This window comes from Mauremys mutica, chromosome 2 (genome assembly GCF_020497125.1).
Source record: "Mauremys mutica isolate MM-2020 ecotype Southern chromosome 2, ASM2049712v1, whole genome shotgun sequence".
NCBI lineage: Eukaryota > Metazoa > Chordata > Testudines > Geoemydidae > Mauremys > Mauremys mutica.
In genome coordinates, this window is record NC_059073.1 from 107,407,769 (window position 1) to 107,431,543 (window position 23,775).

The 23,775-nt window shown below is 43.5% G+C and overlaps 1 protein-coding gene across 1 annotated transcript in view; it reads right to left on the bottom strand.

The window, feature by feature from the left end:
* PARD6G (par-6 family cell polarity regulator gamma) overlaps positions 1-23,489 on the bottom strand; it is a 99,163-nt gene extending 75,674 nt beyond the window's left edge. Inside the window, exons 1-2 of the mRNA XM_045007972.1 lie at positions 23,063-23,489; positions 2,365-2,587 (exon numbers count right to left, since the gene is read on the bottom strand). Of these exons, the coding sequence (XP_044863907.1) occupies positions 2,365-2,587; positions 23,063-23,134 (295 nt within the window). The 5' untranslated portion in view covers positions 23,135-23,489. The remainder of the gene's footprint in view (positions 1-2,364; positions 2,588-23,062) is intronic.
* Between the last annotated feature and the right edge of the window lie 286 nt (positions 23,490-23,775).

Here is a 23,775-nt window from a genome sequence, read left to right on the forward strand (position 1 = left end):
GAGACTTTGCTTTTACACTGAAGAGAAGTTGAGGCATCATTTTCCCCACTTGACTAATTTTTTGATTAATAAATCACTGGAACAGTGATGCCCTACAGATATACTGATGCAATGACCAAGTTTAGTTAGACACAGTGCTTTCAGCAGCATGTGTCTAAGCTAAGTGCGGACTGCTGCCCTTTGAACAGGACTGATCTAGTGATGTGTGAATAAACTTGAACTGACACAGGCATGAAAAAGCCACAGAAGTGGTTTCTTATGACTTGGCCCACCAGTGGTGTTCACATGACTGCACAGATCTAACAGTCTGGGAACCAAATGTGCACTGTAGAAGGAAGATAACACAGATCTCCTGTCCAGCTTCAGTGATGGGGGGCAGGCAACAATCAGGAGCTCTCGCACTCACCCCTTCCCCACACACTCTTATTTTACACATGTATGAACTGAAGAAACCACTCTGGGCTTGCCACTGCCTGGCTTCTCGTGTATTTATTTCCATCCGTGTGAGTGAGTGTAAGTGAATATACAAGATTCTAGGTAGTGGGGAATCCGGCACAGGGTGGCCTGAAGTCACAAAGCAAGTCAGCAACAAAGCCAGCAACAAGCCACAGAAGTTTTGACTTCCAATCCTGTGCTAACTGACTACCTGACATTAAACTATGTTGGATGGGGGTGGCAGTCTGTTGAAGTGATATTAAATTGCCAGTTTTGAGCAAACAATGAAATCACGTGTTGCAACTCAACATTTAAAGCAAGATTTGAAACTGAAGTAGAGAAGACGTGTTTGAAGTCATACTACTCTTGAGTTACTGGCAAAAATTGAATCTTTAAAGAACTCCTTTGATTTCAGTTACTGAATTCTTTTGTTTTCAGTTAAAATACAGAAAACTTCATTATTTTTAATATTCATTTCCCCATCAAAAAACTTGGATGAATAAAGTGCTATGTCACATTAGACTAATCTTACTAAAACATATGAAAACCATTTAGAATAACCCTGACATTATCCTGATGTTTACGTATTTCTGCCTCCAGCTTGCTTGACTTCTAGTAAGAGGTTAGTAAAAACACCACATCTGAAGACACACAGCAGATCACCTAATTCAGCCATCTGCCCTTAAAGCCATGCCTACATACAGTAACTCCTCACTTAACGTTGTAGTTCTGTTCCTGAAAAATGTCACTAAGTGAAACGATGTTAAGCGAATCCAATTTCCCCATAAGAATGAATGTAAATTGGGGGGGTTAGGTTCCAAGAAAAAATTTTTTTTTTGCCATACAGCACAGTACTATAGTTGGGAGGTGCCCCCACCTTACCCCACCCAGGCACAGCCCACTGGCACCGGAGACAACGAGGCAGGCAAGGAGGCTGAAGGTGCTGTAGGCTAGGAGAAGCATGTTGTACGGCAGCAGCTTCCCCTACTTTGCAAGCACCAGGGTTGGGGGGCCCAACCCACAGCCCGCCCACTCCACCCCTTCCCCCAAGCCCCACCCTTAACCCACCTCTTCTTCGCCCCCTTCCCCCTTTACTCCGCATGCCGCATCCTCACTCCTCCCTTCTCCCTCCTCCCCGCAGCAATCATTTCAGTGTCAGAATTCAATCTTTCCAAAATGGATAGATGTGCACGTATCCCTGTTCAATAAGGGCATGAAACCGTCGGCTAAAGCTAAGCCTTGAAGACCTATCTGGAGATGAAGACCTTGGCATGGTACAATATTTGGGTTTCCTTTTAAATCAAAGGACAGGGACTCAAGTAGTACGTTGGCGTGCAATACTGAACTTGCAACCCAGGGAGAGAGAAGGCTAAGGGGACTTTTAAACCATTTTTGCACTCTCCCATTCCTGTGATGTTCTGGGTGCTAGAGAAGCCCCTGGTGTAACTTTGAGGAGACAGGACCACCACAAACACCCCAGGCCTGCCTAGGTTACAGCAGTCTCCTCAGACTGCCCTATGGGCCACGGTGCTGTGGTCTTTACCCCAGCATGCTCCTCCCACCTCTGCCCTTCCGCCATACCATGGCTTTTGAGAGGGAGGCAACCTTATGGCCATCTCCACCATTCCTGTGCCAGGGGAAGTCATGTAGAGGAGACTTTAGGGTCCTTGTACACCACTCTGACCCTTTTATACCACCCAGCAGGGTGGGGCGTCTCACCCTAATGCGTGTATATCACCATCCCAGGCCCTTAGTCTGTTTTAGACCTTTGAGATCACAAGAACCTCTGGCATAGGGATCGTTTCCTCTATGCATGTGCAGTCCCCATCCCTTCGTGACCACTGGGTACTACTGCAATGTGATTACTAGCACTAATAAAGGATCGGACAACCCAGGGCTCTGAAGACTTAATACATGTGAAATTTTTACCTTGTCTTTGTATAAAAACCCTGAGCAGCGGGTTTGCACTCGAAACAGCCTTGAAGAAGTTATCATCATTATTAATAGGAAGAAGGTCCCCATGAACATCAGCATATCCAATCATCACCTCCATGCTGGATATGTGGTGGATGTGAAGAATGAGCTTGTAGAAGTCTTCAAACTTTCCTGGTTTGTAACGATCCAGAGAGAATCTTCGGAATTCTGCCCCAAACTACAACAGGAAACAAAAAGGATGTGAGTGGACGATGCTACAGTTAAATAATCAGGTTACGCAATTTAATAGCGCATTTGCTGTTTTCCTCTCCCCTACACGGAGCATGGCTGGACTGTGTCCTTGCAAGTCTACAGTTCCCAGATTATACGCTTGCAACAGGATTTGTATTATGCTAGAACAGACTACTTTGTAAAAATGTTATCCCTAGTACGAATCAATGCTTGTTTACAAGCTTCTTAAAGGGTCAGTTTAAAAAAAAAAAAGGTACATTTCAACTAGAGCTAATAAAGCAAGATTCCATTAGAACGGACATTTAAGTTCAACTGTTCAATAGCAGCATCTCTGGTGTCCCTAAAATTACTCTTCTCAAAACAAAGTGAGGAAACATTCTTCACATCCAACTTCAAAAATAGCTAATCAGCTGATTGAAGTCATTTAAAAAAATCCTTGACATTTCCCCCCTTAAACAAAACAAACAAAAACCCACACGAGACATTTAGAGGTATGTGTTGTACAGCGTACAGTCTTTCATTAAAAAGGGACATCATCAATTTCTACATGCTCTATAGCAAGGGTTCTCAAACTGGGGCTTGGGACCCTCATGGGGTCACAAGGTTATTACATGGGGGAGGTCATGAGCTGTCAGCCTCCAATCCAAACCCCGCTTTGCCTCCAACCTTTATAATAGTGGTAAATATATATAAAAAAGTGTTTTTAATTGAGGGGGAGGGGGAAGAAAGGGTCGCACTCAGAGGCTTGCTCTGTGAAAGGGGTCACCAGTACAGAAGTTTGAGAACCACTGCTCTATAGTTTCTTGGTATTCAAGTCTCAGGAGTAAAAGTTCTTCAGATTCCAAGTGAGTTGTTATAGGTTTTTTAATTCTGCCACTCCATTAAATCAAATTTTATGGCTGGCTAAAGAGCTACAATTTTTGTGGGACATACAAAGTTTCACATGTTCTCACCCTGATCCAAGGCAGCAGTTGAAAGGAATACTGTTAATTTAAGTTTGACCCACAACAATTGCATAAACAACAGCTGTTATAAGACTTAAGAACCCAACCGAAAAATTTTCCACACTTGCGTTCCCAAACAAAAGTGAAACTAGTCTCACTGATTGTGGAAACTGGAATCCAATATACTTTCACTTTTACTAATCTATGAGGTTGTTACATAGTTTAAAAAATTCTAAGTGGGATTCTTACACTTGTCCCTGCACATTGGGTAATGGGGCCAGAGTGGCATAAAGGAGTTTTAAAAGAGCCATATCCAGCTGGCAAAAATTCCTCAGAGCCTGAACTGCAGACTGCCTTCGGAGGACTCCTCACCCCCCAGCAGGAAGGTCGTGGCCACAGCATGAGGATATTCCAGTCAGTTTTACTGGCCCTGGGCAGCTGGTTACAGGCTGCTATAACTTAGGCAGTCCTACAGAACTAAGTTTACACTGGCAGCCATTCTAGCTCGTGAACCAGTTCAGGATTGGGAAGACACAAGGGAGGCTTAAGCAACCTTAGCCTCCTTTCCCCTGCAAGTTCAGTATTACCCCCCCCCCCCCCTTAGAAGTGCAGCACAGAATCTCACTCCCTATGTTGTAAAGTTGACAGTCACTATTCCTTATGGAATTCAATTGAGAATGATACTTTTGTTAGAATTTTTAGTCCAATCTCTAGAATTCTAAACTAGGATTTCATTTTCCACTAAATTTTATGGGGGGAGGGGGGAGAGAAGGGGAAAGGATTGTTTCTTTGTTTTTAAGAGTAATTTCTTGGTTTCATCACTATTAAAATTCTACTGGATTTTTCCACAAGGATTTAGATACCAGCAGAGTGCTACTGCATTCAGTGTTTAGAGAGAGGCCAAATGGATGTCCTGGTATATAAGACAACCTAAGTTGAAGCTGTAAGCATTAATGATCACTTCAGCCCCAGTTGCAGACAGGGCTTTGGAGTTGTGCTCCAGCTCCAGGCAAAAAAACCTGCAGCTCCACTGCTCCGGAGCTGCTCCGCACTCCTCTCCAAAGCCCTGGTTGCAGATTCATCCCTTCTTTGCCACCTCAAGAAATGTCTGACAGAGCACTAAGGATTTACCCTCATCTTCCTTCCTGTTGCCCGCTAGGCCAACTGATACCAGCCTCTCTTTTTTGTAACAGGTTGATCAGTAAAGCTGGCCAGAGGATAATTCCATTTCACAGAAACTTCCAAAGTTTCCAAGTGCTTCTGTTCCCCACTGGAACAAATACAAAACTTTTCCAATGTTTCTGCAAAAGTGAAAATTGGGTCAAAATATTGGGTTTCAGATCAAAACCTGAGCTTTTCAATTGAGGAGGAGTGTGTGAGCACATATGTAGCCTGGTGGGTAGAGCACCGCCAGGGATGTGGGAGATCCACATTCAAATCCCTGCTCTGCCTGACTGAGCTGAGCTCTTCATCCCTGATCACTCTGAATCAGACAGAGCAGAGATTGAACCTGGTCTCCTAATATCCCAGGCCAGTGCCCTAACCACTAAGCTAAGGAGAGAGAATGGGTAAGCAAGTGTGTCTCCTCCCCTCCCTTCCTGCCCAACAAAAACTCCGTTGAAATCAACATGTTTCCTTGAAACATTTTGGCTTCACCAAAACAGCACGGTTCAGCTAGACTTCAGTTTCAAAAAAATGAAAGTGTGTCTCCAGGCTTTTAACAGAGTATGGTAAAACAGACACTAAAGAAACCATCTGCCCATTTTAATTCTGTAGATATTAAGAAGAGCCTCAACCCTGAACTTGGGGGGAAGTTTTGATCTGCACTCAAACTCAGGCCCATCTCTAATAAGTCAAGGTTTTTCAGTCAAGTTTCTTTTTGACTATTACTGTAAAGCAGAATCAGGCAGTCAATCAGTACAGTCTCAAAACACCCATTAAAGCAGGGGTCTGAAACTCAATTTACCTCAGGGCCAGTGCTGGTCCTCAAATCCTCCCAGCGGGCCAATAATGTCACTGAAGATGGCGTTCACGCCACCTCCCAGCCCGCTTCCCACCCTTTTCCCTCACACCCTTGGCCTCATGTCACCCCGGCTGACTCTTCCCGGAGACTAGTGACGCTGCCCCCATGGTTGACTCTGCCCAGCAACTAATGATGCTGCCTCCATGGCTGACTCTGCCCGGTGACTAGTGATGGTTTCTTTGTCCCTCTCCCCCAGCCAATGGGAGCTGCGGGGGGCAGTGCCTGCAGCTGCATGGGTCTCTCTGCCACAGCTCTGCCAGCAACAGCAGGGATAGGGAACCGCTTGCAGGGAGCTGAGCTGCTTGAGGTGAATGACACATTGCAGAGCGCAACCTCAGGCAGGGCCATCCCAACCCATATGCAAAGTACCCACCTGTGTGGGGCACCAAATTTCCTGGTGCCCTGCACACCTGCGTACTGCTCCAGTCCCTGCCCCTGTTCTGCCCCAGCCCCGCCTCTTCCCCAACCCCAGACCCACTCCACCCCTTCCCCAAAGCCCCCACCCCTGCTCCGCCCCAGCCCCCACTCCCCTGAGGACTGCAGCAGGGCCAGGCCTGCACTCACTGGTGGCAGGAAGTGCAGCAATCCAGCCCCAGCCGTGCAGCCAATGAGTGCTGGGGGGGGGGGGTGGTTCCTCCTTGCCCGCAAGCCATCCTCCCCCCCCCGCCCCCAGGCCTGGTCCTTCGCCCCCATCCCCAGTGGGGCTGCATAGGGCCCCAGAATAGCTAGGGACGGCCCTGGTCCCAGGAGCAGCAGGATGGAGAAATGTTGGCAGGAGGGACATGTCAATCTCTCCTGCCCGCTCCCCTCCCACCCCACACTTCGTCCAGCAGCCATGAGGGTCGGATGAAATAAACTTTTTTAAAAGTTTCCGCAGGCCGCAGTGGGGAGGTTCGCGGGGACGCAGATGGCCCACAGGCCGGGACTTTGAGACCCCTGCATTAAAGGGTCCTCCTCTACCCCCCCTCCCCCACACACAATTTGTTCTTAAAAAATTCAAGAATTCTTTTTGTTTAATTAAATGAAGTTCCTGGTTAAGACAACTTGCTCTGTGCAAGTCACTCTAACCCAAAATGTCTTTGTTCTATAGTTAAGACAGCCCAATGATAACATTAATGCAGGTATGAAATAATATTGCTGATCCTGAAGCAGGGGAAATTATTAACTTTGGTTGGGATTGTGCTCCTAAATTACTTAAGTGCTTTTGAAAAATCCTGTCCTTTGATCATGGCCTAGCCCTGATGCTAATTTAAATGCTTATTTAGTCCAAATACAACAAATTAAGCTGCTTGTTTATAATATGAACAGCTGGGTCTAGTTTAGATTTAAATTCAGACTACCCATCCAAATGCACAAAAGCCAAAACAAAGTAGACCCAATTTCAATGGAGTCAAAACTGCTGTTCAAACTTTCCAAGTTTGAGTGGCATGTTACTTCCACTGACACGTAGTTTAAAATGTTACTCATTCTAATGCAGGTTAATACAAATGAGTACATGACAGTGTTTTTAGTGGAAAGATGCTGATTGCACATTCCTTTCTGCTAGATTCAGATGAGTATTACATGCCACCAGTTTAGGTGGAACTGAGTACTGACACGTTAAACTCAAGTGACAAGACTAAAACATTTTCCAATCGCAATTAAAAAGTTAGCCACACCTTCTATTCCACAAATTCAGGATTATTTGAATCTAAAAATAGCAGCGTAGTAGACCAACATACTGTTGATTAAGTGCCAATTGATCCAAATTTGTTTCACTACTACTTGTTAGGCACCATGTCTGTTTATGGTGCTATACAGATAAACACAGATTTCCTGCTCTAAACAGATTACAGTCTAAGGTCATGATCCCACAAACTGATCCAAGCATGTAGATCTTTATGCATATGCAAAGCCCCGCTGATTTCAATGGAACATCAAGCAGGCATAAGAGTCCACTCTCATGGACCCAACTGCAGAATCAGGGGCATCAGGTGACTGTTGGTCCCACTAAAGTCAAAGAGATTACTCACATGAGGTAGTAACAGAACTACTGACATAAGCATGTGAGAAACAAGGTGGGTAAGGCAATATCATGTATTGGACCAACTTCTGTTGGTGAAAGAGAAACACTTTCCAAGTACACAGAGCTCTTCTTCGGGCAGCTGGATGTAGTTTGCAAGCTTGTCTCTTTCACTAACAGAAGTTGGTCCAATAAAAGACATTCCCTCCCCCACTTTGTCTCTCCTGCCCTGGGACCAACATGGCTACAACTACACTGCAATAAGTGTAAGTCTAAATTAAGCCAAGAACACCATAAAGGGATGCCACAAGAAGGAGTAAGAGAAGGGAAGTTGCTGGGGAAAAGAACACAAGTTTTAAGAGGGAATGAGGGGTTGGGTTTTTTTTTTTTTTTAAAAGGTTGGTGGAAGATATTATAGTAATTTGGTAGATTACGTTACACTGGGATATACAAAGACTGCAGCACTATTGCCAATGGGTTCCTTTCAGAGAAAAAAAGCTTTCACAAATGATAGACTACTCATCCTCCTTAATGAAGCTGATAAACAGTATCACCGTAATAATAGATTTCACAGTAGCACACAACTTCAAGACTGAATACTTCATTGTATTCAACCATTATGACTTTCTAGATAGCCTCCCTTTCCCCATGTATCTTCCAGGAACTCAAATTCTAACTGCTTTTAAAGATAGCAAAGTAGATAATTCAAGATGACTAAGATAAAAGCAAATGTTAGAGTTAGCACATCAGACAAAGAGAAACTAGAACTGAGGCTCCACTGAGAGTCACCACCAAAACAATCCTTCGTTAGATAAAACTAATCTACTTATTGGAATTGTTAGTTTATTGAACAATGAATTTGTACTTTGACCTACTTACCTAATGCATATATTCCAACTGATATTGCAGAAGTTGAAGTGGGAGGAGGAACAAAGGGGATTAAAGATAATTTAGTCTGACAGGGCTACCAATGACTAACAAAACAGAGAGAATTGCAAATGTTTGTTTTTCAAACAATGTATCCTGTCCTAAGATCCTTCTAAAGATCAGCCAGCCATTAGCTTGACTATTTGCAACTACAAACAGCAAAAAGTACCCAAACTAAGCTACATAGGAACTCTGGTCCATTTCCATAATAAAGGAATGCCAAGAACAATAAAATAGCCACCAAAGTGGAAAAGGCCAAGAGCTCTGAAAATGTGTGTGTAGTTTATGGACAGAGCAATGAAAGCTGTCTCTGATTCACAGCTTCTTGACCCAACCATAGGCTATTTCTCACTATGATCAACATAGGCTGCAAAAGCAAGCAACCAACCCAAACACAAAGACATACAGGGCCGGCTCCAGGCACCAGCGCAGCAAGCAGGTGCTTGGGGCGGCCAATGGAAAGGGGTGGCACGTCCGGCTCTTCGGCAGCAAATCCCTCAGTCCCTTTCGGAGGGAAGGACCTGCCGCCGAACAATGAAGTGTCGGCAGTAGAGCTTCCACCGAAGTGCCGATCGTGGCTTCTTTTTGGGGGGGGGGGGGCCTCTTGGGGCGGCAAAAACGCTGGAGCCGGCCCTGAACACAGACATACTAGTTTAAAATGTTCCATTCAAAACATTTATGGGAGAGTGAAAAAAAATGAAGCACTAAGTGCTATTTCCCTGCCTGACCTTAAAAGTTTATTGCTAGCTGTGAGTTTGGGCAATTCTCTCTAATAAGACTTAACCCCTTCAAAGACCAACATTTCACAATAAACATGAATAACGTTAACCGCCTACTTCTCATGAAGCAGGATCTCAGATACAGAAAGAAAAACAACCTGGGCTTCAGCACTGTACACCCCACAGACAACAGCTATCAGTCAGTGATGGCCTAATTCTGCTCCCATAAAGTCAACAGGAGTTTTATTGTGAACTTCAACGGGAGTCTGCTCCCATTGAGTTTAATGGGGGCAGAAGCCGGCCACCACTGAGCATTCTTGAAAGTTCTACTCTTACGCATATCAGAAATTAGTCCAGAGTTCAGTTTTTAAATATGCTCAACTGCACATTACCAACAGTAATGAATAGGCCCCTAAATGGTATGTGTGCCATGATGGGCATCATCTCTCCATGTCAAGAAAAACCAGAAGAGTAACAGCGTAAAGGGTTATTTTTTAAACTATGTTCCATTCTACGAATGTTCAGAATGCTGCTTCTTTCCTTAATGGCCACCTGCAATGGCGGCTCTCAAATGCTATGGTGGAACTAATCCCTTAGCTCAAGCAGTCGTGGCTCATGCTTTTGGAGGCAGCATGGCTTAGTGCACAGGGCCCTACAGTCGGAGTCAGGAGACTGGGTTCTATTTCCAGCTCTGCTCCTAATCTGCTGGATGACCCTGGGTAAGTCACTGCACCTGTTTCCTTTCCCAACATCTGTGTATCTAGGCTGTATGCTCGTCAAGGTAGGGCCAGTCTCACTGTGTCTGTGTGCAGTGCCTACGACAATGGGGCCCCCAAACTTCTTTGGTTCCTTCTAGGAGCTACTGAAATACTAACATATTGAAATACAAAGCCACTCCGCTCCCGTCTACACACAAAATATTTAAGAAGTTTTCCTTCTCCCCCCAACCCTACAAACAGTAGAAATACGAGGCCTTCACTTCCCTCTTTACCACAGGACCTGAAGAATAAGGTCACATAAGGTACTTGAACTCCAGCTCTGTTAGCCTTCAGCTGAGCAAGGAAAGAATGCTGAGAAGACTGACTTTTCCCCTTCCTCCCTCGCTGGGAGCGCTTCTCTGGCTCTCACTCCCCAAACAGAATAAAAGGAACATGAACTTACACAAAAATCAAAACAAAAACAAAGACACCACACCCCTACCACACACTCTATATGGCCAAGTCTCCTTAATTTTCTCCTTATTTGACTTAACGCTGGAAGGTACGCAGATACCATGGTGACGGATACAGCATGGGAATATAAATAAGGAGACTGGCTATCTTCATATATGCGAATTTTTAGTCTGAGTATTTAAACTTTGCAAATGCACAGTCTAAGTTGATCGTGTAGAAGTGGCAGCTTCATCCAAATCATTAATTGTGGCCATAAAAATCTATCAGTCTATTACCTAATAAATTACACTTACCATGTTGTGGAGCCAGTGACAAAAATCAGCTTTCAGCAAATGGATATTTAGTGGAACGAGTGGGAGGGGCTAACAATTTTGTAGTGTCTAGTAACCAGTCCAGTAGAAATTAAATAAAATACAATTGGGGACTGGGTAAAGCCAAGCCTAATGTATACTGAGACCATTGCCTGTCATGCTGACCAATCCTGCCTCACCATTTACTTGTACTCCCCCATCTGCGTGTATCCATCCGTTGTCTTCTACTTAGACTGCAAGCTCTTTGGGGGCAGGGACTGTATTTCTGATCTATGTTTGTATAGCGCCTGGCACAACAGAGTCCTGATCCATGACTGGGACTCTTAGGCCCAATACATAATAAATAAAATAATGATTTACTCTGAATGAAAGCCTTCAATTTTGCAACCAGTTCTAGTTATTGTTGCATCAAGGTGGAATGTAGGCTCTGTCCACACCAGACGTTCAACTCAGCTTTTGTAGCCAGTTGACAGATATAGTCTGAGTTGTGTTCTCATAGCAGCCCCCCCCCCCTCTTTCAAGTGTGGCTGAACTAAGCACCGAAACAAAGTCAGGCAACACAAGCATGAACAGCTATGCCACACTACTTCAGCATGGAACAGAGCAGCAGGAGGCCATGCTCACAGCATGGTGCAAGAAGCATGTGGGGCGATACCCTCTAGAAGTCCTGCTACATAGACAGCTCTGATGAAGAGGGCCAGCCATAAACCACACATACCACATGGTTAGTGTTTTATCACCAATGCTAAAAGCAAATAAAAGCCAGTTCACCAAACCAATCACAGGAAAGCAACCAAACTAGCTTAGGCCTCAAGCAGCAGCAAGACATTTAGCTGACATTTACTAACAGAGATTGAACCATGTGGATATAAGCCGCCTTTACAGCCAACCATGCCATTTGGGGCACGGGCGCCAGCTTCCCCTCTGCCTGGTGGATGCTTGACCCTCCCCCACCCCTGGCCCTGCCCCAGTCCCGCCCCTATCTCACCCCTTCCCCAAAGTCCCTGCCCCCTTCCCTGCCTCCTCACCTGAGCACACCATGTCCCCACTCCTCCCCCTCCCTCCGGGAAAGTCCTAAGTGCCACCAAACAGCTGTTAGGCGGCAGGAGGACAGGAAGTGCTGGGAGGGAGGGAGAGGAGCAGAGACGCAGTGCACTTGGGAAGGGGGGAGAAGACAAGGCAGGGGTAGCTTGGCTGCCAAGCACCCACTAATTTTTCCTCCGTGGGTGCTCCAGCCCAGCTGTATCTGGGTGTATAGCCGATGGTTCTTTGTGCTGAGATGTTTTAGGATTCTTTCCCAGTCAATTGCAAGGGAACTTGTCTGTCCTTTAGGGGAGGGGAGAATTGTGGGAAGGCACTGGTGGAGTCTGCATACTCACTGCAAAATGGGTGGGATTCAGCCTGAGCTAAAGTGAAGCCTGGACTCTTATCCACCTCAGCCATCGCAGCTGCCAGACTTAAAGCATCTTCAAACCTGGATCAGAGGTTTTTCTGTGCGGATGGTAGGGAGATTTGAGCTAAAACCCAGATGAGAGCCTGAGTTAAGCCTGCAATGAAGACACACCCTAACTGGTTACAAAAGCAATTAAACCCTCTTTTGTACCCTACTGGAGCCTTCCCTTTTTAATCCTATGTTTATAGCACAAACAACTATCAGTCATTTGAGGCTCACATCTGACCAAACCTGACTGGTAATTGGGAACAACTGTGTAGGGTGGAAGCAGGAGAGATGTCTTCAGGCAGGATGGCTATGGGATCTGAGTGCCACACCCACCTTCTCTTACACATTCCTAACTTACTAAGTGAGCCTGAAGAAATTCTGCTGGGATCAGCTTTAACCCTGTATTCTGAGGTTTGCATTCAGTCATGGGTAGTGAGCATGGAAGGTCCATTTTGTCGTTAGCCTAGTTGTCCTTAATTATGTTCCTAGGGCAGAATTTACATTTTTTTGTTTTTTAACCACAGGCTAGACATGAGAGAGAGAGATCAAGTCTGTTAAAGAGGAATTACAAGGGATCACTGAGGACGGCAAGTGTTAATTGCATGCATGAAAAATTATCTTTTGGGGCCTGTGGGGAAGAAGAACCTTGCACAGCTTGAAAGCTTGTCTTCTCTTAGTGACAGAGACATTACCTCACCCACCTTGTGTCTCCAATACCCTGGGACCAACACGGCAACACCACCACTCAACTCCCTCTGCCAGGAAAAACTTGCATCAATTTTAGAGGCAGTTTTAAGTGAAGGCTGTAGTAATTCAGTTCTATTTAGGTTGTAAGCAAGTTCTCAATATTAGTTTCCAGAGGCATTCTTAAAAGGTCCCGCCGTTGAAGGATCTCACTAAAGAGGTTTGTGCCAGTGTTGCAGGAAGGAGACCAGAGACCAAAAAAAGATGAATAGTGATGTGCAAGAACATCACTGGATTGGGCCCTAGATAGATGCTAGTAGGTTTAGTCTTCTAGCCCAGTGGTTCTCAACTTTTCTAGACTACTGTACCTCTTTCAGGAGACTGATTTGTCTTGCGTATCAAGTTTCACTCACTTAAAAACTACTTACTTACAAAATCAGACATAAAAATACAAAAAAAAGTGTCACAGTGCAGAATTACTGAAAAACTGCTTTTTCCCTCATTTTATCATATAATTATAAAATAAATCACAACCCGCCCCCCCCCCCAGGTTGAGAAACACTGATATAATATAAAGAACAGGATTATAAACAAGTTATTGTGTGTATGAGATTTTAGTTTGTACTAACTTTGCTAGTGCTTTTCATGTAGCCTATTGTACCACTAGGCAAATATCTAAATGAGCAGACATACCTCCTGGAAGACCTCTGCGTAAGGGTACGTGTACCCCTGGTTGAGAACCACTGTCCCAGCCAATGGGTATCTGGCAACATTTGCAGAAACTGTATTTAACATGGTAATCCTTGAATAACAATGTGCTGCCTTCATCAGCAACAGGATGGCACATGGCCATCTTCCAGCAACTAAATTTTCCAATATCTACTTTCTAGTGTAGTCAGAACCCCATAGTAATTTGTCTAAATGATATGGCAGGTACTCCATCACACATCCTGGGACAGGACATCCCAGAGCACGTTGCCTCATGTGCATTTCCAGCAGGCACCAGCTGCCCAAGTTCTCCCAGAAAAAAGTTACATAGCCCGGGGGGTTCTGTGGTGTAAGAAACACTGCTGTGTGGACAATTCAACTGTGCTTGCTGTAGCCAGGTTACAGAAGCGGATCACGACCCAATTACAATCACTACTGTACTTGGTGCTGCCCCCTATCGTAGGCCCTGTACATACGAGGAAGATGGAATCTTAATCTTTCAGAGTAGGAAGGGCTTGAAAGCTTGAGCTCCTTAAAGTTTTCCACAGAGTGAGTTATGGGTAAATGACCGGGACGGTGAAAGAAGAGAAGATGCAAGACATTTCTTCCCTCCGCCATCATCCTCAAATAAGTCTGTCAAACATATTTCTTTCCCTCCATCCTCCACTGAACCTGTTGCAGATGTACTGTATTTATCATTTGCTGAGTGGAATCCCTGGTCCATTGATGCTCTTCATTTTGCTCAACAATTACTTGGCATTTTGCTGCTGTCAAGACTACAGGACCTAAACTACTGACTGGTTAATGCATAAGTTTCATAGATGTGACCACTTAAATGAATGCTTACAATAAAACGAGGAAGACATTACCCTATTTGCTTGGCACTGATAGCGTAGTACGTGCTGTATAATACACAAAGGCAGATAGTACCTGCCCTGAAGTGCTCAAGTGTTTTTGGGGGACAAGCCTATTGAACCAGTTACATAAACTGCTATTTCAGCTCACATGAAAGATTAATCTTTACATGCCAAGTGTATTTTGTGTTTTTGTTTAACTTTGCAACTGGATTTTGTGGAAATTCAGAAATAAAAATACAGCTAATCCAGAATGACTGAAGTCAATCTTGCTTTGGCATTCTGTTTTAATTTAAGATGGCAGCAACATATTGTGGTTTTCTCCAGGACTCTACCACATTTGGTTTGGATACAATCACTTCTGTTTGAAAACTTAGAACAAGAAGTTAAATAAACGTATTCTTCGTCACATTATTTTTGACAGAGTTCATTTTAGTTTTTACTCTAGTTACCAGAGATATGATCTGACTTCAGGAAGAATTCCAAAACATTGCATAAAATCTGTGTTAGCATCCTGGAGGTTCAAAGCATCACATTTTTAGTAGTATACCTGAATATTGATTTTAAAAGGTAAAGCTTATTCTTTTAAAAACCACGATTTTCAAGGAGCTCTCAACTGTAGAAGGACATTATAATCTAGTATAGGCTGAGCACCCACAGGAAAAATATATATACCTATATAGTTGGGTGCTCAGCACCCGCCAGCCATAGCTGTTTGGCAGCATGCCCGATGAGCTAATCAGGGGCACTGCCAAAGATCTAATCGGTAGCTGCTGCCAAACAGCTGTTTGGCTGGGGGAGGGGCTTGCAGCAGGCGGAAAGCGGTGGGCACTTTGGGGGAGGAGTGGAGCAATTCTCTCCTCCTCCAGGAAAACAAGAAGTCAGCACCTATGTAATCTAGGATAAAGGTACAATCGATCAATCAGGCTACTGAGGATTGACCAGCACCAATTTACATATATATCTTGCTCCCATGGAAGTCAAAAGGGAGTAAAAGCAGTCCTCTAAGATTTTCACTCTCTTTAAAGGGGATTGGTAAAGACAAATTTGTTTTTACTGGAATGCTAAAGGTTGTAAGATATTACATTATACACCTGCAATAAAAACATGTGTTTAATTTCAAAATGCTTATGTGGGAACATCATATTTCAGTTGCTAAGGTGTCTGTACAGTAGTAACACTGATTTTTGGAAAAAAGACTTTTTTGCAGCTGAGTGTCTTTTGCACGGGCACACATTCCCATAAAAAGCAGCAATGTTAGCAGGACAAACCACAAGTTGTCTGAGTGTTTCTCCACCCTAGCAATTGTTTTTAATAGGGCAGAATTGCTGGAGGACTATTTGACTTCTGCATGTGTCAGAGATCCAAGACATGCTCTTTAATCCACAGTGTTCATTGTGCAGGAGAAGATCACTGTTTGTTTCTAAAGAGCTGTGCTCTGTACTGGAAGGCCTGACTCTGTATCATGAGTTTAATTTTTGTGCACTGGACACATCAGAATGTCAATCTTAGAAGCATATTAAAAATATAATTACCACCTTTGATAGAACACTGAGTAACTGAATATTGGATTTGGATGAAGTGGAATAGTAGATATAACAAATAGATCTATTGTATTTATTACTATTTACATTTTATGATTGCCTGTAATAAGTGTGACTGTTTATTGTAGCAGGATGTTGGCCAGTACTGGGTTTTAATAAAATGGTCAATCAAGTTGACAAAACAGAACATTGTCACTTTTCCTCATATTGGTAGTAACTTGTCATTGCACCTGACACACCTGACTGCAGTGCTGTTTGCAAGGGGATGTTATCACATCCCTAACCATAATTTAAAAAATAGTTTCATTTTCTGATAAGCGGATTTGGCAATTAAGCATCTCCTGAAGCGGTTTTTCTTTTATAGTTGCTTAAAAAAAAAAAAAAAAAACACACCCCACACAAAGTAGATCTATATCCACTCTAGAAAGACTGAAGACCCTTCTCCAGTTACTTTTCTGCTTGTACCTTTAGTCAAGAGGAAATAAGGTCAGGCTATGGCTACACAACAACTTAAATTGATATAAATTATGTTGCTATGGGGTGTGAATTAGCCACCCCCCGGAGTGACATCACACTTGCGTTTAAGTCGGCGTAAGTTGAGACTGCTATTTCAGCAGGAGAGCTTCCCCCACCCACACAGCTACTGCCACTCATTAATTAAGCCAACACTTAGAGTGGCTACACTAAAGAGCTTAGAGCGGCACAGCTGCATCAGTGCAGCTGTAAGCTCTCTAGTGTAGCCATAGCCTTGGTGCGTGAGGATGATACACGTCTCTGACTCTTTTAAACAGAATCTGACAAGAGACAAACTTCAAGTATAAATCTTAAAACCAGAACCTTCGAGAGTGACAACTGAATCAAGTAACTTTCTCCAGGTTATTATAGTATCAGAGGGGTAGCCATGTTAGTCTGGATCTGTAAAAGTAGCAAAGAGTCCTGTGGCACCTTATAGACTAACAGACGTATTGGAGCATGAGCTTTCGTGGGTGAATACCCACTTCGTCGGATGCATGGGTATTCACCCATGAAAGCTCATGCTCCAATACGCCTGTTAGTCTATAAGGTGCCACAGGACTCTTTGCTGCTTTTACAGGTTATTATAGATGTTTTAAAAACTTACAATATTCCAGAATGTCCCGCTGGATGGAAAAGAAATGGAGACTTGTGTTCTCCATACGCATCCTGCCATTTAGGTCTGCATTTGAGAAATTGTGAAAATTATTGAAAAAATCCAAACAAAATTTTCTTATTCAGTTTTGGGGAAAAAAAAACAAAACAAAAAAACAAACCCAACCACCTCTTATTTTAAGAAGTGGTCAGTTTTCACCCTTTAAGTGGTAAAAGTGAATGAATATCTCATGGTGGAGGTAGGGATTTCTCTCCAAAAGTTTATTTTGTTTCTAGAGCATCATAGCTATGCACAGGATTTCACACAAGAAGGAGATAATAGGTTTGGTGCTTGGGAGGGGAATTTTAAAATCTGAATGGAGAGGAAATGCATTAAGAGTAAGGGGTACCTTTGTTTTCTAAGATGGGATCTACCAGCAAGCTGGAGTTTTTAAAAGCTTAGGGAAGAGGTTGGGGGGGGGCAGGGGGAGAAGAGTCCTTTTAGAATTATTTCCAGAAGCCAGTAATCTGAGACAGCATCTTCAAAAGGGAAAAGGATATTCTAGGAGTGCTAGATGCAGCAGAGAATAGTAGTTATGATCTGGCAAGATTACTTCAGATTATGAATTTGAAATTCCTGCCTAACCCTGGAGCTCAGAAGTTTATCTTGAGCTACAGATGTAGATACTATCTGCCTCAATAGGCTGTGGGTATTTTGTTTTTTATCCTCTAGAGAAAACCATAGAACAAAAAGGTCAAAAATGTATTAATAATCCCATATCTATCTAGGAGACGATAATAACAGGTTCCCCTTCCCCCACTATCCCATCCAGCAACAAGATATAAAGCCCTTGCTAGTTTCTTTTGGGAGGGATGGAGGGGGATAAGGAAGAGAGAAGTCAGGCAGAACTATTAAAGATTTCAGCAATCAACCTCACCTGAGGATGCGAGTGTATAAAGACAGTTTGTGTGTTGTTTCACCTTATTTAGCCTTTGAGAAGACATCATATCACCATACCATAGCAAGCCACTTGCACTAGGAAATCAGTTCTGACTTGTTTTATGAGTACTTCACAGCATTCACAACGTCATTCATTTTGTTAAGGGCCTTTAGCCAGAGAATCTATAGCTCTGAATATTCCCTGTGGATAAACATAGGATATTAAATATTCAGGGAATCAAGTGGCAGATGTTGTTGAAAAACGCTCTGGGGCCAGATTCTCAGATGGCATAAGTCAGCATAGCACCACTGAAGTCAAAGGAGCTGAGTTACACCAGATGAAAATCTGACCTAGATTTTCCATGAAGCTTAGAAGTTGCCAACACTGGGGAGACACATGGGCCTATTTTTTAATATCACTCATTTCTGATATTGATAAGGCAGGAATAGTGTCTGAGAATCAGATCACTTGCTCTCAGGGGATATGAAGGATGTGAAGAGGGGCTCAAGACTGTTTCCTCAGAGGGCAACCACAGAAATAAGCATCTTTCTCCAGGGTTCGAGACCCTTCCTTTAGAGTTAAGTTTAACTCCAGATTCAGGTTTAGATGAATCTTAATTAGTCTGGAGCTTAAGTCTGCCCTTAGTTTTCAATCAGGACTAAATCTGAATCATAAAGGTTGCAATATACTAGATTGCTGGGTGTTTATATAAACAGATGATATCTGCTTCAGGATAAGAGGGGATGGGTCCAGAGGAAGCATAATTAAAGTTGTCAGGTGTCCCATGGCAATCTTTTTGGAGCTCCTACACACCTTGGTCAGTAAAAGCCAAAGAAAATGGTTTCAGGAACTTGCACAAAGGCACCTCTCTTCTGCTTACCTTCTCCATTAACAGATTCCACCCATCCAAGGTCTGCCACCAGGGAACTCCTGGATCTCAAACCAATTACACATTCTAGTTAGAGATACTGTACTGCACCCACCTGACTCTCTCTCTCTGACAGGCTATAGCATTAGAAGATAGCTAAGAAAACAGGAGTTCTCATACTCAACTTTCTAGTTCTCAGACAGGTTTTTTACAAGCTTCATGCTTAGAATCTAGTCTCCTGTATTTTGTAAGTATTTAGAAGGCTGTCTACACACAGCTGCCAGGAACAGTTGCATTGACTAGATGGTATTTAACTTGTCTTTTTTAACCATAAAAGAGTCCAGCCAAACCAAATCAGAGAGCAGCTGGTATTTCCAGGCAGGTCAGAGGAACTGTCATACCAGGACAAACCAACCTAGCCTGGTATCCCACCTCCAACAACTGCGAATCATAGATGATTCACTGAAAGGTAGAAAAGTCTGCATAAATGTAAAGTACCTTGTCTGGTGTGTAATATTATATGTTGGGAAACAGTTTCTTCTTGACCCTGGATGATCAACTTAACCCGAAGTATCAGAATTAGCTACCTCATTATACCTAAAAAAATAATAAAATAAAGATATGGAGATATACCTATCTCATAGAACTGGAAGGGACCCCCGAACGGTACCTAAGAGCTCTGTAAAACATACGAGAAACTTCTTGTTTCAACAGTGACCTTGCTACAAAAACTAATCACAAGAACTTGCTACATAATTAACACACTGTGTTACTACAAACAATGGATAACAGTTAGACTAATGCAATATTAAGGCTGACAATTTAAACACACACACAAGTTAGGAAATTCAAGAATTAAGGTTTCCATCATAACATTAACCCAGATCCATTGCATGTGTAGTATTTTGGATCACTTATGGATGTATATAGCATATATATATATATATATATATATATATATAGTATATTGTTTGTTTTTTGGGAAGTTTGTCTGACATTTAAAGATTCTACTTTAAGAATGAAGTAATGGGGTTTTCTGCATTTCATTTCCTTGGCTTAAAAATAACCTCCTGATATCAGTAGTGAGACCTCCCCCACACACCTTTAAAGCCCTCCTCCCAAACAAATATTCTCACTATATCTACCCCCCCTCCAGAAATCTACAATCATTAAATCACACTTGCAAATATTAGATGGGCTGGTGGGATAAATCTATAATAATAAATAATAATTGGAGATACACCAATCTCCTAGAACTGGAAGGGACCTTGAAAGGTCATTGAGTCCAGCCCTCTGCCTTCACTAGCAGGACCAAGTACTGATTTTTGCCCCAGCTCCCTAAGTGGCCCCCTCAAGGATTGAACTCAACCCTGGGTTTAGCAGGCCAATGCTCAAACCACTGAGCTATCCCTCCCCCCCTCCCCAGCTGGAAGGTTTCTGCAGCTGAGAAAGAGGCTGTCAGGTGCTTACTACTAGTGAAGATTATTATTAAAAAAAACACACACAAAACAAACCACCACAGAAAATAAACATGGAAAACTAGGTTACTGCATATTACAATGGAGAATTGGAGTATTAGCTCGGCCAATCTGCAGATGTTAGACATGTGTTTAACAGTAGAAGGCTTGGTTTGAAAATATGGGTCAAGTGCACTGTATGTACGACTTGGTAATTAAGCATTCATCTGACTGGGTCTGGAGGGTTTTTTGGGGTACACTGGGTAGGCAGAGCACTTCTGAATGCATTATGCTTTCACAGCAAGCACACCTGGAAATAGACTGCCAGGGTAAGGAGATAGACAAAAGTTTTCCAAGACTGCTGACACTCTTCCAATGCTACCAAACAGGTTGGAGGGTAGAAAATAAAGTGTTCTAAACCTGCACTTGAGATGCCACCTCCAAAATCATAAATACCCCAAAAATTAAGGCAGCTTTTCAGCTCAACCCAGCCCCACAGGCAACCATTGCACATTTTGTGCTTTCTCAAGGGCAGAGGTACATGCTGTCTGAATTGAATCAAACTGTCCCATAAACAACTGTGGTAGATGAAGAGACCAGGACACATAACCAGGTTTACCACCATCTTAACCTACTTACGCGGTTTTTCAGTGAATCTGGAATGCTGCATGAAGTTTTACAAGACACTAATTTTATTCCTTGTGGGTTTTTTCAGACTTACATTGTGACTATTCATTGAAGACAAGTCACATGGTATGAACTTTTAAAATCAGATTTTATATTTTATATATATATTATAAAATCTAGCATTGTTAAATATTTAAGTACTAAACATTTTTCCAGTCAAAAGTGCCTGGCAGGACATTGTTTCTGTTCAAAACTTAATCAAACTCAACTCTTCTTGCTGAGACTAAATGGCAAGCATTTCAACCCCAAAGGATTGTTTCAGAAAGTTACACACACTTGAAAACAGGATTTTAAAAGCTCGATATTCAACTCAAGCTTCAACATAGCTGCTTTGCAACATTCTAATTTTGTGTGCTATGATCTTCTAATTTACAATTCATTCTCTAACAATAATATTTAGCATTTATATAGAACCTATAGATCTCAAAGTGGTTTATAATGATGTGTACATATTATCCCCGTTTTACAGATGGAGAAATTGAGGCACAGGCATTGAGACTTATCCAAAGTCACATAGCATGACAGTGGGAGAACTGGGAATAGAAGCCAGTTTTCTTACTCCCAGTACTGTGGCCCTGTTTGCTCGTCTAAAGGGTCTGAGCTACAGGTAGGTGTTACATGGAAGTGTAGGTGTTCAAAGTGTATTTGGCATCATGCACAAGACAGAAACTTACTAAATGATCTCAGTGGAATCTGTTTTTTTGGGGCTCTGTTAATTTACTACTATTAGTTGGGAACCGGAAGCATTTGGAATTCTGCCTCACTTCTCTCAGCATATTCTTAAATTACAAATATATCTTATGTCTCATTACAAAACACACACCATGTCACTGGTCAGGCTTGGTCCTAAAGCAAGACAGGCAGGCTCACCCAAGTTCAATATTCCATACGGGACTCTTTAGAAAGCCATCAAGCTAACACACACGTGCACACACACACTGTAACAGATCAAGATGCACTTAGTCGGGGTCTCATTTTTGTGAAAGAAGGATCACCAGACAAAGTACTTCTAGCAGGATCCTTAGGAGCTGAGCCTTCCTCCCAACAAAGAGAGAAGAAATTCACTAGATAATCAGATGATTACAAAAACCCAAACAAGTTTAAACAGGATTACAGAGTTGACGTGCAACAAACATTACAGCACTGACTCAGGCTGAGATCTGTACAGGAGCCTGAAAACTTGAGATCAAAAGCTTATCAGCCGTTCCGAAGGTAAAGGGGGAGGTGGGACTGAATTCAGATTTAATTCATCGGGGGGGGGGGGGAGAGGAAAGACGGGGGGAGGTTTTCCTCTTTTCACAGTTACATTTACCAAATTCCACAACTTCCGAACAGGTCTATAAAGCGAGACAATGGGTCGTTTTTTCTTTTAAAAAAACAAAACAAAAAAACCCTTTCAAACGTTGTGCTCTTTCTTGATTCAGACTGAAGCAACGAAAGATCAAGTTTAAACCGAGTGGGTTCTAAAGCTGCAGCATCACCCCCACTCCCCTTCGGGATTAAGCCGAGACTGATTGAACTAACGGGCTTTCACCCCGTTAAAAACCTCGTCTTTTGTGTAAACAGCCCATTGCAGCTAGGGGGAAAGGGGGGGGGGGTGCAGTTACCGACTCACACCGAGCCAGAAACGTGCAACCCAAAATAAAGAGTTTACACTGGCCGCACAACTTGCCCGGCGAAGTCCTCCTCATGGTAAGTGCCTTAGATCCCCAGACAAGCTGCCGTGAGAGCCCTTGCTCATTGTGGACACAGGGATTAAAGGGGGGGGGGGAGAAATGAACGTCCCTACATTTTCAGCTCAATCCAGGCGAAAAAAAAATATGAGCGCTAGAGAGAGTTTGAGCCATGTGATCGCAGCTACATACCAAACGCAGCTCAGCCTTTTAAAAAGTTGCCACCAGGAACAACCTCTATCTATCCTTTGCTGCAACTTGGAAAATATTTTCGATCGCAAAGAGGGGGAATGGGGATAAGTGTGGGGAGTCTCCATTCATTTGCCAAAGAATCCGGGGCGGGGGCAGGAGGAAAGCACCGGACTGCTTCCAGATTGTGTGCAGCCGCAGTCTCCTTACCTTACTCTTCACTTCCACCGCGCTGCAATCGAAATACCGCAGAGTCTGAGATTTATTAAAACTCCGATTCATCTTCTCGGTCCCCAGTTTATCCCCCCCTTCCTCCTCCTCTTCGCCCTCGCTCAACAAGGGCTGCAGGATCCGCCGCCTCCGACTGTGGGAAAGTTTCCCCGGGCTGCGTGTTGTTGCCGCTGCTCCGACCCTGGAATGTATCTTTCTTTGGAACGTTCAGCCGCCGGAGGTTCTTTTACTTTGTCCCAACACTCGAATCAGAGCGCCCGCCCAGCTCGCTCTCCGGGCTTCTGTTTGTAACAATCGCTCCTCCAACGGAGCTCGCAACGCGCCCGTGACTCAATGAGAGGAGGTGGCACGTACTAGACCCCGCCTCTGGCGGACCTCCCCCTTCCATCCTCGTCTCTTTCAGTTCCCGGAGAGAAAAGCTCCTCCCGCTCCAGAGGGTGTGCTTTCTGGGCTGTGATTTGCTACTGAAATCCCTAGTTAGTTAGGGGAAGTCGCACAAAAGAGTAGGAGGTGCGGACAGAAGTAACTACGGAGTCCGCGTATTAGAGAAGCATGCAAACCAAAACGCGGGTGGCTAGGTATTCCCTCCTCTCCTCCCCCCTCCCGCAAATTTGGATAAGTTTGGATACAAATCTGATCGTTGAGGTGCAAACCCATCTCTGTGTAATGTATTTACAAATGATAAAGGAAAC